Source organism: Elephas maximus, chromosome X (assembly GCF_024166365.1).
Source record: "Elephas maximus indicus isolate mEleMax1 chromosome X, mEleMax1 primary haplotype, whole genome shotgun sequence".
In the NCBI taxonomy this organism is placed as follows: Eukaryota; Metazoa; Chordata; class Mammalia; order Proboscidea; family Elephantidae; genus Elephas; species Elephas maximus.
The window spans coordinates 32,730,638-32,745,641 of NC_064846.1; the positions used below are offsets into that span (position 1 = coordinate 32,730,638).

At 38.9% G+C, this 15,004-nt stretch overlaps 1 protein-coding gene across 3 annotated transcripts in view; it reads right to left on the reverse strand.

Moving 5' to 3' along the window:
* Positions 1–986: 986 nt before the first annotated feature.
* The window catches only part of XIAP (X-linked inhibitor of apoptosis), a 57,859-nt gene continuing 43,841 nt past the window's right edge, over positions 987–15,004 (reverse strand). For 2 of the 3 annotated variants that reach the window (XM_049871867.1, XM_049871868.1), the window contains 2 exons: positions 12,724–12,924; positions 987–5,514 (listed from right to left, as the gene is read on the reverse strand). In XM_049871867.1, the coding sequence (XP_049727824.1) occupies positions 5,321–5,514; positions 12,724–12,924 (395 nt within the window). In that variant the 3' untranslated portion in view covers positions 987–5,320. Of the gene's footprint in view, positions 5,515–12,220; positions 12,925–15,004 lie in introns of those variants that run through there. The other variant, XM_049871869.1, reaches the window with a different exon arrangement.

Genomic DNA, 15,004 nt, shown 5'->3' on the forward strand with positions numbered 1-15,004 from the left:
TTGGAAACCCTATGGGGCAGTTCTACTCTGCTTTATCATGTTGCCATCGAGTCAATTCCAACCCATAGTGACCCTATAGGACAGAGTAGGACAAAGAGCCCCTGGTGGATTTGAAGTGCCAACATTTGGTTATCAGCCATAGCTCTTAACCACTATGCCACCAGGGTTTCCACTGCCTTATAGGGTCACTGTAAGTCAGAACTGACTCGAGGGCAATGGGTATTGTGGGTAGGAAGGGGTAGGGGGAATAACCACCTGAAATGCCTACTTCTAGTGGGCAGCTCCTGTCTGGAGACGAGATGAGAAGGTGGGGGGGGACAGGAGCTGGTTGAATGGACAAAGGAAATACAGGGCGGAGAGGAGGAGTGTGCTGTCACATTATAGGGAGAGCAACTAGGGTCACATAACAATGTGTGTAAGTTATTGTATGGGAAACTGAGTTGAATTGCAAACTTTCACTTAAAGCACAATAAAGAAAAAAAATGCCTACTTCTAAATTTCCTTCTGCTGAATGATCCTTTATCTCCACACTCTTTATCCCACCAGACTAGCTTGCAAGCTTGCAGCTCCTGTGACTCTATGGACAGCTGCCTCTACAGATTCACAAACATTCTTCCTTGCTGTCTGCCTCAAAGGGGTAGTGGCTTTTTAGGTTCTTTGCTACTCCCTCACTCATACTTTCTTGTAGTGACTGTACCATCGCTTGGGACAACCAGGCCAATGTTTGTGAGGAGGGGAGGTGTTACTATTGTTCATATTTTTATACATGTCTAAAATTGACTTCTCATGCACATACGGATCCCATAAATTAATGTGGAAACTAATGTCTTTTTTTTTTTTTTTTTTAAACATGACCTGACCTGACGTGTACATTATGCCTGGCCCCATGACACAAGATATATTTAGGAGTGGTTACATTTTAGTATTTCTAGCGGACTATTTTGTTTTTTTGGAGGAAGTAAAACAAATACAAAGTCATACCATTTTAAAGAATAGTACTTTATTGAGTAAGTTTTATTCAGAGAAAAATAAGCTTTAGTCTACGGTGACTGCCAGATTATATAGTGGAAAGCAATTTTCTTAGTTTTCCATACTGATGGAAAGGTTCCTACTAAGTGAAAAGAAAAAAAAGCCATAAAATTATATTCACAAATACGGTGCTCTATGTCAACACATTTCACAGGATTATTCACAACGCTAACGTGACGACATAAGAATCAGTCATTCTGCCAGGTTCGATACAGTGTACCAGTAATGGAAAAAAAGGGCAAAATCTTCTAACAGAAACTACATTAAAACCTTTATTACATCAAATCGAAAATGCAAATTTGTTACTAAGTAGAGATAAAATATTCTTATACAGTAATTTAAAATTTTTCAATAACGATACATAAGAATGTAGTAAATGCCAAAAAATCTATATGCATATCTTACAACTTGAGACTTCAAAACAGACTCTCACCGCTCAAACATTAATGTAGTATTGTACAACTGCAAGATATGATATATGTATTTAAGATTGTCCTATTGTAATAGTTAGAAAGTGTCATTTCATATGTAGTGAAAGTTGTGGTATAATGGGAAAAAAAATGGAAAGAATTAGAAAAAGAAACATTTGAGACCTCCCAGGAGAGGTAGTTTGGTGAAGCTTCACCTTCAAACTATGTCCTAGTCCTGGTCCTGCTGCAACCTAGCTATCAGCTTTTAGCCTTAGTCGCCTGACCCACATGTGCAATGAGGGGGATGAATTAGATACTCCTTAAGGTCACTTCTAGCCCTGACAACTCTATGATTCTAATACGCTGCGAGTGAAATTCACATTGCACTAAATACAAGAGAGTCAAACCGAAGCTGATTATTAAGGTGGGAATAAATCAACTGTTTTAATAAGAAAAACTCAAGTAATTTGATAAGAATAATTTGTTCAAGTTTTTAAAAAGGAGATTTAAATATTTTCAGGGACTTTGCCTATATACTGTAATTTATGTATTACGAAAAACACGAAAAAAAGATTGACTAAGAGTCAGTGAAAGAATTATCTAAGAATTTCTTCCAACTTTTAACTCAAGTAATTATGTAAGAATTTCTTCTACGTTTCAGCCTAAGTTTCCAGGTGAAGGCAAACCCATGGAGGGTCAGAGTGCTAGGAAGGGCATGGTATTTCTAACGTGTAGGTGCTTTACATGCACGGTCTTCTTGAACTCTTATAACCTTGTCAGATAGGTAGTATTCTCTCCATTTCACAGATGGAGATGCGGCTACCTCTTCTCTTTTATAAAGCAGATTCTTTTTTAAAAAGAACTACATCAGTCAAATATTCCTTCCCATTTTCTTATTTCCCTTATTGAAATTACACAACCTAGTCTACTTCTCCCACCCCTTCCACTCCTTTGCCCGATTCAACACCTGGATAATGAGGATATAAAACAGGGATTCGGGTCTAAAGGGTACAATACATGCAACTAATGCTGTGGCGGTAGTCTCCATTCAGAGTTCAAAATACAAAAGGAAAAGAGGAAAAAACAACTATCCAAGTTTAAATCATATAACAAGAAAAGATCATAATATACAGGGCCAAATCACATTACACACACCTACCCTACCCCACTTAGCCCTGACCAAAGAGGGGGAAAACACAAATCAAGCAGGAAGGGCAATACAAAGCCATTAAATAAACTGGAACGTACTCTATAAACACTAAACCCATTTCTCAAAAATTAAGCACTACTAAATTATTACAAATAAAGATAACTATTCATTACAAAACAAAGGGAATCTTCACTAGACTAAGATATAGTAGAATAGATAGTGACTTTGAAATCCTAGAGTGAGCTTTATATAGAAAAGGAATGTCTATATGTAGATACCAAGAACTAATTTTTTTAGGTGGAGAGAGTTAGATCTGGTTATATTTTTGACCTTGCAAATGATCAGTTTTATACAATTAGATGGGAAGGTTCCAGTGCTTCCTAATAGTACAAACACAGACAGACTGGCAAGCTCAAACATTTGATTAGAAGCTAGAAGAGCGCTGGGTGATTTTAAGAACCTGAAGCAACAGTGTTTTCCAAACAATGCTTAAAATAAACTTGTTAGCCACATCAGCTGCATGCATTAAATTTCACAACTCATGGGCGAAAAAAAGGTCTTGCTTTTTTAACTCTAAACATACAAAGTTTTTAGAAGAAGCGTTTTAACGAACTGAGGCTCTCAGAACAGCAAAAGCCTTACGCTCAAACAACTTGCTCCTTGCCTAGCAACTAGACTGAACTAACTACTTGACTTAGAGCTGAAGTGTCTTGAAAGACACATTTCATAAACGTCAACACTCTTCTCCCCTTGTAGAAAGCTTTCAATTTAAACTTAAAGCTTAGACTGTACAGGGCAAGTTTAACTAAATGAATATATAACTAAACCTGGGTGGAAGACAGTGCAAAGGTAAAGAACTCAGGATTTGCACCGTAAAATAAAAACAGGGCAGTCATTATTTAATTACAAAAACATTCTCATTTAAATTTGCAACGCTTTAAATGAATATCCCATGGAAGTAGGAATCAACAGGTTAGGAGAACATGAGGATACTCTTTCTCTTAGAAAATACAATGAAAATAGAATTTTTAAGTTTCCCTCTTAAACTTTTCTGTGCAGTAAAATGCCTCACTTCACCTCTGCAACAAATAGGTCATTGTGACAATCTTGTAATATAAACCCTGGGTGGTCTAGGAAGCATTTTTAAACTTTCATATGAACTCTTACTCAAGTGTTTTCTCTTCTTGTCAATATTTTATAATTCCCAAGAGGTTTTAAGGATCTTGAGAGAATATTTATTTCAGAATTATCTATTACTATTACTAGTCAAGAAAACAAACAAAAAAATTTAGGTAGAGGAAAGACAACATTTTGTCCTATATACACTTTAAACAATCATCTTAACGGTAAATTCACACGAAACTAAAATACAAGACGATATGAGAATCTCAACATGGAAAGCCGTCACTATAACTACGAGCAGTGTACAAAATGCGTCTACTTGTTACCTACATAAGCTGACAGATGTTTAAAATACTGGGTTAACAAAGATCTTTTAGTAAAGTGACTTAGGCAGGCTTAAACTAGCAAGGATTAAGGATGAATCCTTACTAATTAATTGGAAGATCTGAGACATATTTTATATTTCATTTTACAAAATCAGAAATACTTATTTTGAAACAAGAGAAGAAGACATGGTCTACCTGTCAGAAAACTACCACTCAGAAATATTTCTTATCCACAAAGCAGGAAAATCATAACGACATGTAAAATTCACATTGGCACCACAAAGGTTAACTGCCCTGCCTTTTCGGATTAGAAAAATTAAAGCTGAGCGATAAGTAGTTCTGCAGGTGTTTGAACATGCCTAAGCCTTTAAATCAGTAAAATACTTTCTAAAAATTCTGATTACAAAATTAATACATACTTATAAAAAATTCAAACAGAACAAAATGAAAAAAGGAGAAAGTGAAAGGCCCCTGTAAACTTCTGGGACCCTCCTCCCAACCCCCTCAAGGGAAAGGACATTTACCAGTTTGGTGCATATCTTTCCAAACCTTGTGTTCTATACACATACAAAACACACACACCTTAATTTGGCTCATACTAAATATAGTGATTTGCCACTTGCATTCTACATGTAATGTATCGTTGACATCTTTTCATGTTGGTATATGTAGGCTAGATGGTATTCTATCATTAAAATATCTTTTTAAAAATGACAAAATCACCTTTTTAAGTCATTCACACAAATACACGTCTAATTTTAAAACAAAATGAACACAACCCCCTAAAACATAAAGACAAAAATAAAAAAAATGATCTTTCTGCCAGTGTGGAACGGTTCATTCCTTTTTCACACAGAACAAATTATGTGATTGGGGAGATTAAATCTAACCTCCACGTTTACAGTTTACACAGAGTGCTCCCTTTGCTAAGCCTATCTGAAAAGAATGAAAACTTCAGCTAATTAGTTCCCTTACACTTACAACCTAAGTTGGTCCACTACAAATACACGCTGTGATCATACATGACACTTCTCAACCTAGGCTTTCAACTGAATGAAAAAAAAAAAATAGCAGTTAAAAAAAAAAAAAGGTAAAGAATATAGATAATTTCCTGAAAACTCCAGAAATGTAAATTCTAGCTTGCCAACTAAAACACTGCAGTTTACGTTTTCTACTTGGGTAGCAAATGTTAATGGAATTCAGTACTGATTACTTACAGTCAGTCCACATCGCACGTTCAGACAGAGCAATAGGACCCTCACCCGCCTACTGTGCAGTCAGATTTAAGACATAAAAATTTTTTGCTTGAAAGTAATGACCGTGTAGCACATGGGACATTTGTCAACTGCTTCAGCACATTGTTTACAAGTGACCAGATGTCCACAAGGAACAAAAACTACAGCAATATTTCTATCCATACAGATTTTGCAAAGCTTCTCCTCTTGCAGGAGTCTTAGCTGCTCTTCAGTACTAATCTCTGTAGAAAGAGAAAAGAAAGGTGTGAATTGTAGACTTTCTTAGCTGTTTAAATTCAATCAAACATTTACTGAAGCCCTACTATGTGCCAGGCACTAAGCTACGCTAGGAAATATCAGGAGGACTCACACATGGTGTCTGCTCTTAAGCAGCACTCACACCAGTGGGAGAGAAGATCATCAAAGATGAGGCTACAGAGGTAAGTACAAAGTACAAACTGATAAGTACTATCATAAAGTTGTGTACAAAGTGCTCTGAGACCAGATGAGAGAACACGTTCTTCTGTTCTACTAGGGGAAGGCTTCAGGGGTTGGCAGTGGGGGGGCGAGCGGGGAGTGGACAGTGGCATTTAAGCATGAACAGCAATTTGCCAGGCAGAGAGGCAAAAGTTAGGTCAAAGAAATACCATATGGAAAGGGCGCGGTCATATAAGAATGGAAATGGAGGGATGGGTCTGAGGGACACTTCTGAAGTGGGACAAGTAGTATTTGGTGACTGACTGGATGTTAAGACATGAGGAAGAAAAACACATTAGAGGTGATTTCAAGATTTCTAGCCTGCCAGAGGGGATGGTGATACCAATAGAAAATATAAAAGAAGGGTCAGGTTTGGAATGGAATTTGATTTTGGATATTTTTCAGGTGTTTGCAGGGCATCCAGATAAAAAAAAAGTTCAGTAGGCAATGGGACAGCCAAGCCTTGCCGTCAGAAGTCAGGGCTAGAGATAGAGATTTCTATGTCATCAGCATGTAAGTAGTACCGCCTTTCCCAAGCTAGATTTTGTGAAAAGTTAACAAATCTGCCACAAAAGTGTTTCACAGGGCAATTTAACTATAATGGACAACAGCAGCAGCAGTTAATGGCAATATACCAATGTAACAGCAATGTCAGGCACTATTTTAAACACATTACATATTTTAACTCCATTATCTTTGTAACCACTGTATACCAATGGTTTCCAAATCTGCTCCCACACCAGAATCACTTGGGCCGATTTCATTTATTTTATTTCTTTATTGTGCTTTAGATGAAGGTTTACAGAGCAAATTAGTTTCTCATTAAACAATATATACATATTGTTTTGTTACACTGGTTGCCAACACCATGTGTCAACACTCCCCCTTTCTCAACCTTGGGTTCCCCATCACCAGCTTTCCTGTCCCTTCCTACCTTCTTGTCATTGTTCCTGGGCTAGTGTGCCCATTTAGTCTTGTTTTGTTTTATGGTCCTGTCTAATCCCTGCCTGAAGGGTGAACCTCAGGAGTGACTTCAAATACTGAGCTAAAAGGGTGTTCGAGGGCCATACTCTTGGGGTTTCTCCAGTCTCTGCCACATCAGCAAGTCTGGTTTTTCTTTTTGAGTTAGAATTTTGTTATGCATTTTTTTCCAGCTCTGTCCGGGGCCCTCTATTGTGATCCCTGTCAGAGCAGTCAGTGGTGGTAGCCGGGCACCATCTACTTGTGCAGGACTCAGTCTGGTGGAGGCTGTGATAGTTGTGGTCCATTAGTCCTTAGACCAATGTCTTTGGTTTTCTTCATTCTCCCTTGCTCCAGACAGGATGGGACCAATGGAGTATCTCAGATGGCTGCTCACAGGCCTTTTAAGACCTCTTGGGGCAATTTTAAACAGCAGATTCCTGGGCACCATTCACTGAATCTAAAATATCTGGGGTTAGGCACAGGGCTTGAACCAGTTCCTCCTGGTTCAACTGTGGCCAAGGAAACGACACCAGAACAGACCTGAATTTTTAAAATTTGGGTGAACCGGAACCATAACCAGAACAGGAAAAATGACAGGTCAGAGTCCTGCTAGAAACTTTATCTGCCTCTTAGAAAACAAGGGCAGCATACGCATTACATAGCAGCCAAATCTCTCGCCCACTGGATTTTGCAGAGTTGGAAAGAGTGCTACCCTACTCAAGGATGGCGGCCAACTGTGCTGCTTTGAATGTGTGTTGTGTTTCTCAGTCTTGGCAAAAATCCAATCTCAAGAATCAGGCTCCTGAAAGGGCTCACTACACCTCTTTCAAGTCTACCATTCCAGAGCTTCAATCCATAATTCTTCCTGTTCCAGTTATGGATCTGGTTCGCCCAAATTTTTAAAACTCAGGTCTCTTCCAGTTTCATTTCATCAGTCATGACTGAACCAGTTCAAACTGGTTCAGAGCACTGGTGAGACACAATGGTATTTGGGAACCACTGCTATGAAGTACAGTATAATATATGTCCTCCCTTGGAAATTTGCAATGCATCTCCCTATTTAACACTGGAGCTCCTTTTTTTTCATGGCATTCCTTTTAACATCCTAGGGAACACTAATCTGAAAACTAGACTGGGAAACAATACTTAAGGCACTAAGGATATAACATTGAATGAATACTGAGACCCCAGGCCTCTAGTAGTTAACAGACAAGAAGGGAACACAAGTAAACAGGAAATGGTGATACAGTATGAGGCAACGGTTAATTACTATGTGTTAAGAAGAACACAGGAAGGGTGTGAGTGTATACATGTGTGTACACGCACACATGCATAAGAGGAAGGGCTCCTGGAGAAAATTATAGCAAAACTGGGTCCTAAAGGATGAATAGGAGGTACCTAGGAGAGGCAGTGAGAGAACAGTGTTCCAGGCAGAGGAAACAGCATAAGCAGGCTTCTAGGGCATAGAGTGTAAGGAGAAAATAGCATGAGATGAGGATACAGAAGGTCAGCAGCAGCCTGATCATGAAAGATTTCGCAAGTCATATAAAGGAGTTTGGCCTTGATCCTGAGAGCCCTGGGAGCCAGTGAAGAGTTTTAAACTAGGAGAGAGATGATCATATTTGTGTTTCAGAAAGGTTTTTCAGACTAGGGGGAAGAGGAAAGGATTATTTAATCCCTTTCTTCTTAGAAAGTAACCTCCCGGTCACGATCAAAATTATAGGCTCAAACAAAGAATCACTGGTGCTGAAATGTATCAGAGACAAGAATATAAGGCACCTGCCCTCAAGAAGTTTGGTCTAATGGGAAGGACAGAAAAGCAAACATTTTCCAAACCATGCTAGAATAGCACCAGGAGCAGAGAAGGGGGGCTCCTAACTATGCTGTGGGCCCTGGGGAAAACTTGAAAGAAGTGATCTGATCTGAGCCTTGAAGGGTAAGCTTATAAGATTTAGGAGACTAGGGGTGAAGTGGAGAATGGGACTAGGTATATAGACAAGGAAAAGGCATTCGGGCCAGAAAAAATAACTTAGGTAAAGGGATAGTGTTATGAATGAAGTGTGTATCCATGCCTCCCCTCACCTCCCCGAATCAAATAATTAATGTGTCAAAAAAGAGCACTGGACCAGAAGTCAGGAAACCTGAATTCTATCCCCAGCTATCTGAGTTATCTTGGATAATAGCCCATTTGTACTTCAGTTTTCTCACTGAAGTAATGAAAGGTATTATATGATCATTGAGGTTCCTTTTGGTTTTCACAGTTTACGATTCTGTTTTCTAGACCACAATGGAATGGAATGTCACATCTACCTAACACTGGTATCAGCAACTTTTCTTTCTCTACCTTACTTCGGCCTTGTATATAGCCATTTACTTGAGATGGTGATGCACCGGGCATAGATTTTTTCCAGATTAATAGTTTACTTCTGGCAATTACTCTAGCCTTAAAGGTGGCACTGTGGTTAAGCGCTCAGCTGTTAACCGAAAGGTCGACAGTACAAACTCACCAACTGCTCTGCAGGAAAAAGATGTGGCAGTCAGCTTCCATAAAGATTCACAGCCTTGGAAAGACTCTTCGGCAATGGGTTCGGTTTGGTTTTTGGTTTAGCCTTAAAGGTAACTACTGGATTCTGTGTCCTTCCTTATGGCACCTTTCCCCTTCTACTTTCTACAAGGCCCTCTTCTAGGTCAGGAGGTTCCTGACACAGGAACAGTAGGGCAATAGCTAGATAAGCTTTGACATTATTGGCTAATATTTTTACTACATTATTTTAAATCACTTCTAGAATAAACTGACATTGTTCATTTTACTACCGGAGCAGAGCCATGTGGAAAAACAGGCTGATGAGAAATGTATCTGCAATATTTGATTTTTAAATATTATATACAGTAATATACACATAAGGATTAAAACAAATGCTTTAGCACATACACCAAATAAAGGGCTTACTTTTACACTATGTAATTTAAAAAAAGAAAGAAGATAATGATTTGGTACTATTTTTAGAAGACAGTTTACCAGAGCATTCTCTGTCATATAGCCATTGGGATAAAAAAAAACTAACACTAAACCTAGGATTTTTCAGCAAGCAACAATAACGTTATACTTTTTCTAACAATTTCTACCTGCTTCACTTCATTTAGGCTCACCCTCTATTCTGTATAACCAAAACCAAGCCTGTTGCCTTTATGAGTTGATTCCGACTCATTAAGACCCTATAGGACAGAGTAGAACTATCCCACAGTTTCCAAGGAGCTGCTGGTGGATAAGAGCCAAGCTCTTAGCTACTATTGTATATAAACCAAAACCAAACCCAGTGCTGTCGAGTCGATTCCGACTCATAGCGACCTTATAGGACAGAGTAGAACTGCCCCAGAGTTTCCAAGGAGCGCCTTGTGGATTCGAACTCCTGACCTTTTGGTTAGCAGCCGTAGCACTTAACCACTATGCCACCAGGGTTTCCACTATTGAATATATCATTAAAAAATCCTTAGTACCAGTATTTCCTTGTCAGCCTTTGAGAAGGGAAACAGGCAGCAGCCCTAACATTAGAAGTGTTATAAGCTGCCTTCAAGTCAGTTCTGACTCCTAGGGACCCCATGTAGAACAGAACAAAACACTGCCCTGTCCTGTGCCATTAGCATTAGAAGTGGCCTGTATCAAATATCTGTCTCTTAATTTAGTAAGACTGGGCAGAGGTCAGGAGCCCTGGTGGCACAGTGGTTAAAGTGCTTGGCTGCTAACCGAAAGGTCAGTGATTTGAACCCATCAGCTGCTTCATGGGAGAAAGATGTGGCAGTCTGCTTCCATTAAGATTTACAGCCTTGGAAACCCTACGGGGCAGTTCTACTCTGTCCTATGGGGTTGCTAAGAGTCAGAATCGACTCAATGGCAATGGGTTTGGTTTATGGTTTTAAGGCGGGGTTACCTGATAAATTCTAACCTCTGACCCTGAGAGCTGCCATTAGGCCCTCCTCACACCATCCTGGCTTGCAATCTCAGTGATAATGACAGCTTCCATCCACTCCTGTTGGATAGGGACAAGTTACCTCCCTAAAATACTCTGTCCCTTGTTTTCTTCCTACTGCAGCCACTAAATCCTTTTGTGGCAAACAACACCTTCAAGTCTAAAAACTAACACCTTATTGTCAAACTTAAGTACGCTTGAAGTTATGTTTAAGGTGCAAGGGAAAATGCCACAATAGCTCGTATTTCCATTTTGATGCAAGTAGATAAGATGATACAGTAGAAAGATGAGCAAGTGAATGGTTTATTTTACCACCACCAAGGTAAGTGGAGCTTTTGTACGTTTTAAATAAATGTATCTTTAGAGAAAGAGTAGTATGTTCTCTGAGTCTTTTACATCGATTGATGTAATTTTAAAAATCATCAATTTTATACTATTTTATGACTTATGTAATTAATCTCAATGTTTCAAAAGTATTTGAAATAACTGAAGGATCAAAAAGGTCCGTAATGTATTAAAAAAAACTATTAGGTTGATTAGCACTAGGAGAATGCTCACCTTTTTTGTGGGGGTCAAGCGCTTAGAGAACAATTCTCATAGGTAAAAAAACAAAACAAGAACTCACTGAGGTTGAGTCAATTGTGACTTACAGCAACCCTTATAGGACAGAGTAGAACTCTCCCATAGGGTCTCCAATGCTGTAAATCTTTATTGAAGCAGACTGCCACATCTTCCTCCTGTGGAGGCTGGTGGGTTCTAATCAGCGACCTTTGGTTAGCAGCGGAGGGCTTTAACCACTATATCACCAGGGGTGCCTCCTGACAGCGATCACAGATAACCTGTTGCCATCGAGTCGATTTCAACTCACAGTGAACCTATACGACAGAGCAGAACTACCCCACAGGGTTTTGAAGGAGCAGCTGGTGGATTCCACCTGCTGACATTTTTGGTTAGCAGCAGAGCTCTTAACTACTAAGCCACCAGGGCTTTGATTATAGGTAAAGTACATAAAAATGTATCTAGTTTGAAACCTTTTTTTAACCTTCGATGTTGTTGGCAAGCTCTATAGTATCCACTATTCTTACAGGATGAATTCATTTTTTCTTTCGTAAAAAGAGTTCATATACTTCTCCCATTATTTAATACACTTTCTGTATATGATTTATAGTATAAGGGTGCCATTCATTTAAGCCCTATTTAGTAATATGATCCCTTTATGTTCACATCATATAAAAAGTTCTAGAACATTCTAAAGCCAAACAGTTTCAACTACAAAACTTATAGATTCTACACAAATGATAACAGTTAGGCTATGTTGTTCTTTGTTTAAAATATAGAGCATAAATTCACACTTCTACAAATGAATGGATTTAGATCTGTGGGTTTTACTTGGAACAGTATTTGAGCAAATCAACTCTAAAAACATTTTTATTAAAACAATTGGGGAAAATTTAAGACCAACTGGGTTTCAGATGATGTGAAGGAATGATTGTTCATTTTGTTAAGTTTGATAATAGTATTAAAACAAAAAAACAAAAAATAATGTAAAAAAAAAGTCCTTATCTATTATATACGTAAGTATTTACAGGTAAATGGTATCTGTGACATCTGGGGTTTACTTTAAAATACTAAAGCAAAAAAGGGGGAAGAAATAAAGCAAGACTAGAAGAAAAAACCAAAAAAGACCCAAACCCATTCCCGTACAGTCGATTCAGACCCTGTAGGACAGGGCAGAATTGCCCCAGTGCCTGGTGGATTTGAACTGCTGATCTTTTGGTTAGCAGCTGTAGCACTTAACCACTGTGCCAGATTGGAAGAGTGCTGATAATTACTGAAGCTGGGTGATGGGTAGAAGAGGGTTCATTATACTGTTCTCTCCACTTTTGTGGATGTCTGATATATTTCATGGTGAAAAGTTTTTAAAAATATTTCTCCTAAGGAGGAGATAGGAGGGAAACAAAAGGGCCACAAAGCCACCTAAGAGTCTATCCCTAATGAGGCACTGCTACTTTTTTCTCGCTGTTTCAAAGCAGTCATGCATACCTTTCTGCAATGAAGTCTGACTTGATTCATCTTGGGCACTGCCTTTCTGAGCACTCACTAGGTCTGCAACCAGAACCTCAAGTGAATTATAGTTGCTCCCAGAGGCCTGAATTTTGTCCTCCATTATTTTCTTAATGTCCTTGAAACTGAATCCCATTCGTATAGCTTCTTGTACCATAGGGTTTTGAAAGATGGTATCATCTGAAATGAAAATTGACAAGGAAACGTATATAAATTATTTTCATCAGTACAACTCGATAGCAAAGTATAGCTAAAAAGAAAAATTCAAGCAGCAAGCAAAAAACAAACAAAAAACCCAGCAAACCAAAAATGCTTTAGGAAGAATCTTTTGAAATATACAGGTACTGAAGGATCATTTTCAAAATTTTACACTTAATTGTAAATGTAGTTAGTATGTATTTTGTAAGGAGCTCTGGTGGCACAATTGTTAAGCACTGGGCTGCTAACACAAAGGCCTGTGGTTTGAACTCAGCAGCAGCTCAGCGGGAGAAAGATGTGGCAGTCTGCACCCATAAAGACTGACACCCCTGGAAACCCAATGGAGCAGTTCTACTCTGTCCTGTAGGGTCGCTGTAAGTTGGGAATGGACTTGAAGGCACACAAGGACCACAATGTATTTTGTAGCACTTTGAATTATTTGAGATAAGGTGCTTTAAATATTGTGATGGAACCCTTCGAGACAGGTATGAAAAGGGTTGTTCGATGCTTCAGAAAAATCGGAACTTTTTCATCCTAGCTGTACTCATTAACAACTAACCTCAAGTGAGTGCTGCTACTGAGTCACTAGCAATTATTCAGAAAAAAATCACAAGAAAGAAAGGAAGTCCCAGTCTGTGATCTTGGATGTGTGCTTCCTTCTCTCAGACTTAAGTTTCTGTAGCTGGGGGCGGGGGTGGTGGACTAGATAAAGCAAGAAAATACCTGGGTTTACTCAAATAACAGAAGCCTCTACATTCCTTTGTCAACCGCCCCGCCCCACAAATTAGCATAGCATGCTTATGAAAATGGGAGTGCCCTTGGCAAACAAATGCAGAAATTGCACATTATTTGCACAAAAATACTTCCACAAAAATATAGTTAAGTGCAAACTCACTTTTATGAAACTCAAAGTAGGAACACAGGATGTATAGGGAAGTGCTAAAAGAGGAGGCTGGTACCCTCTGACTTATCAATTCCACTCTTAGGTATGAAAAATCAGTGCACATGTCCACCAAAGATATGCACAAGAATATTCGTCATAGCGTTATTTATAATAGGGCCCATATTGGAAACAATTAGAATGTCCGCCCTCAGGTAATGCATGGATAGACTGTGGTATATTCAAACACTACACAATAAAAATGAACGAACCACTGCCAAGCACATATAATCACTGCATGATTCCATTTATAAGACGTTCAAGGCTAATCTATGATAATACCAAAACCAAACCCATTGCTGTCGAGTTGATTCCAACTCATGGCGACCCTATAATAGGCAAAATTGATCTATGATAATAGAAGTCAGAATATAATTTGGAAGGAAGGAGCCTGAAGGAGCTTTCTGGGGTGATGGAAACGTTCTCTGTCTTGATCTGGGTGATGGCTCCATAGGTGTGTGTACATATATATATAGATACACACGCTAAAATTCGTAAAGTTGTATACTTAAGATTACTGCACTTTAAGCACTTTACTGTAAGTATGTAACAATTCAATAAATACTTTTTAAAAGAGAGGAGGCTAGAAAGGGAGACATAAAGGGCTTTGATTATAAGGAATGTTATACAGTAGGTAACAATAGCTATATTTAAGGAGAGAAGTGTTTAAGATTTGTGTTTGAGAGAGAAAAACCATTGGGAGGCTAGAATGCAGAGAAAAGGCCAGTTAGGAGACTACTTACTACAATAGTTCAGATGAGAAATAAGGGCCTGATCTAGGGCAAAATCAGTGGGGAAGGGATGATAATAAAGAGGTGGAATCAAACCTGGTGATTAAATGAAGCAAGAGCTTAGAATGCCTCAGATTACCCGGCAACTTTGTTAACTGTAGTACAATTAACCAACAGAGAGAAAAAAGACCAGGACTGGACTCAAGTCTAAGGAGCCCTGGTGGTGCAGTGGTTAAGTGTTCAGCTGCTAACTAAAAGGTCGGCAGTTCAAACCCACTAGCGACTCTGCAGGAAAAAGGTGCGATAGTCTGCTTCCGTAAAGGTTACAGCCTTGGAAACCCTATGGGGCAGTTCTACTCTGTTCTACGGGGTCACTATGAGTCGGAATCAA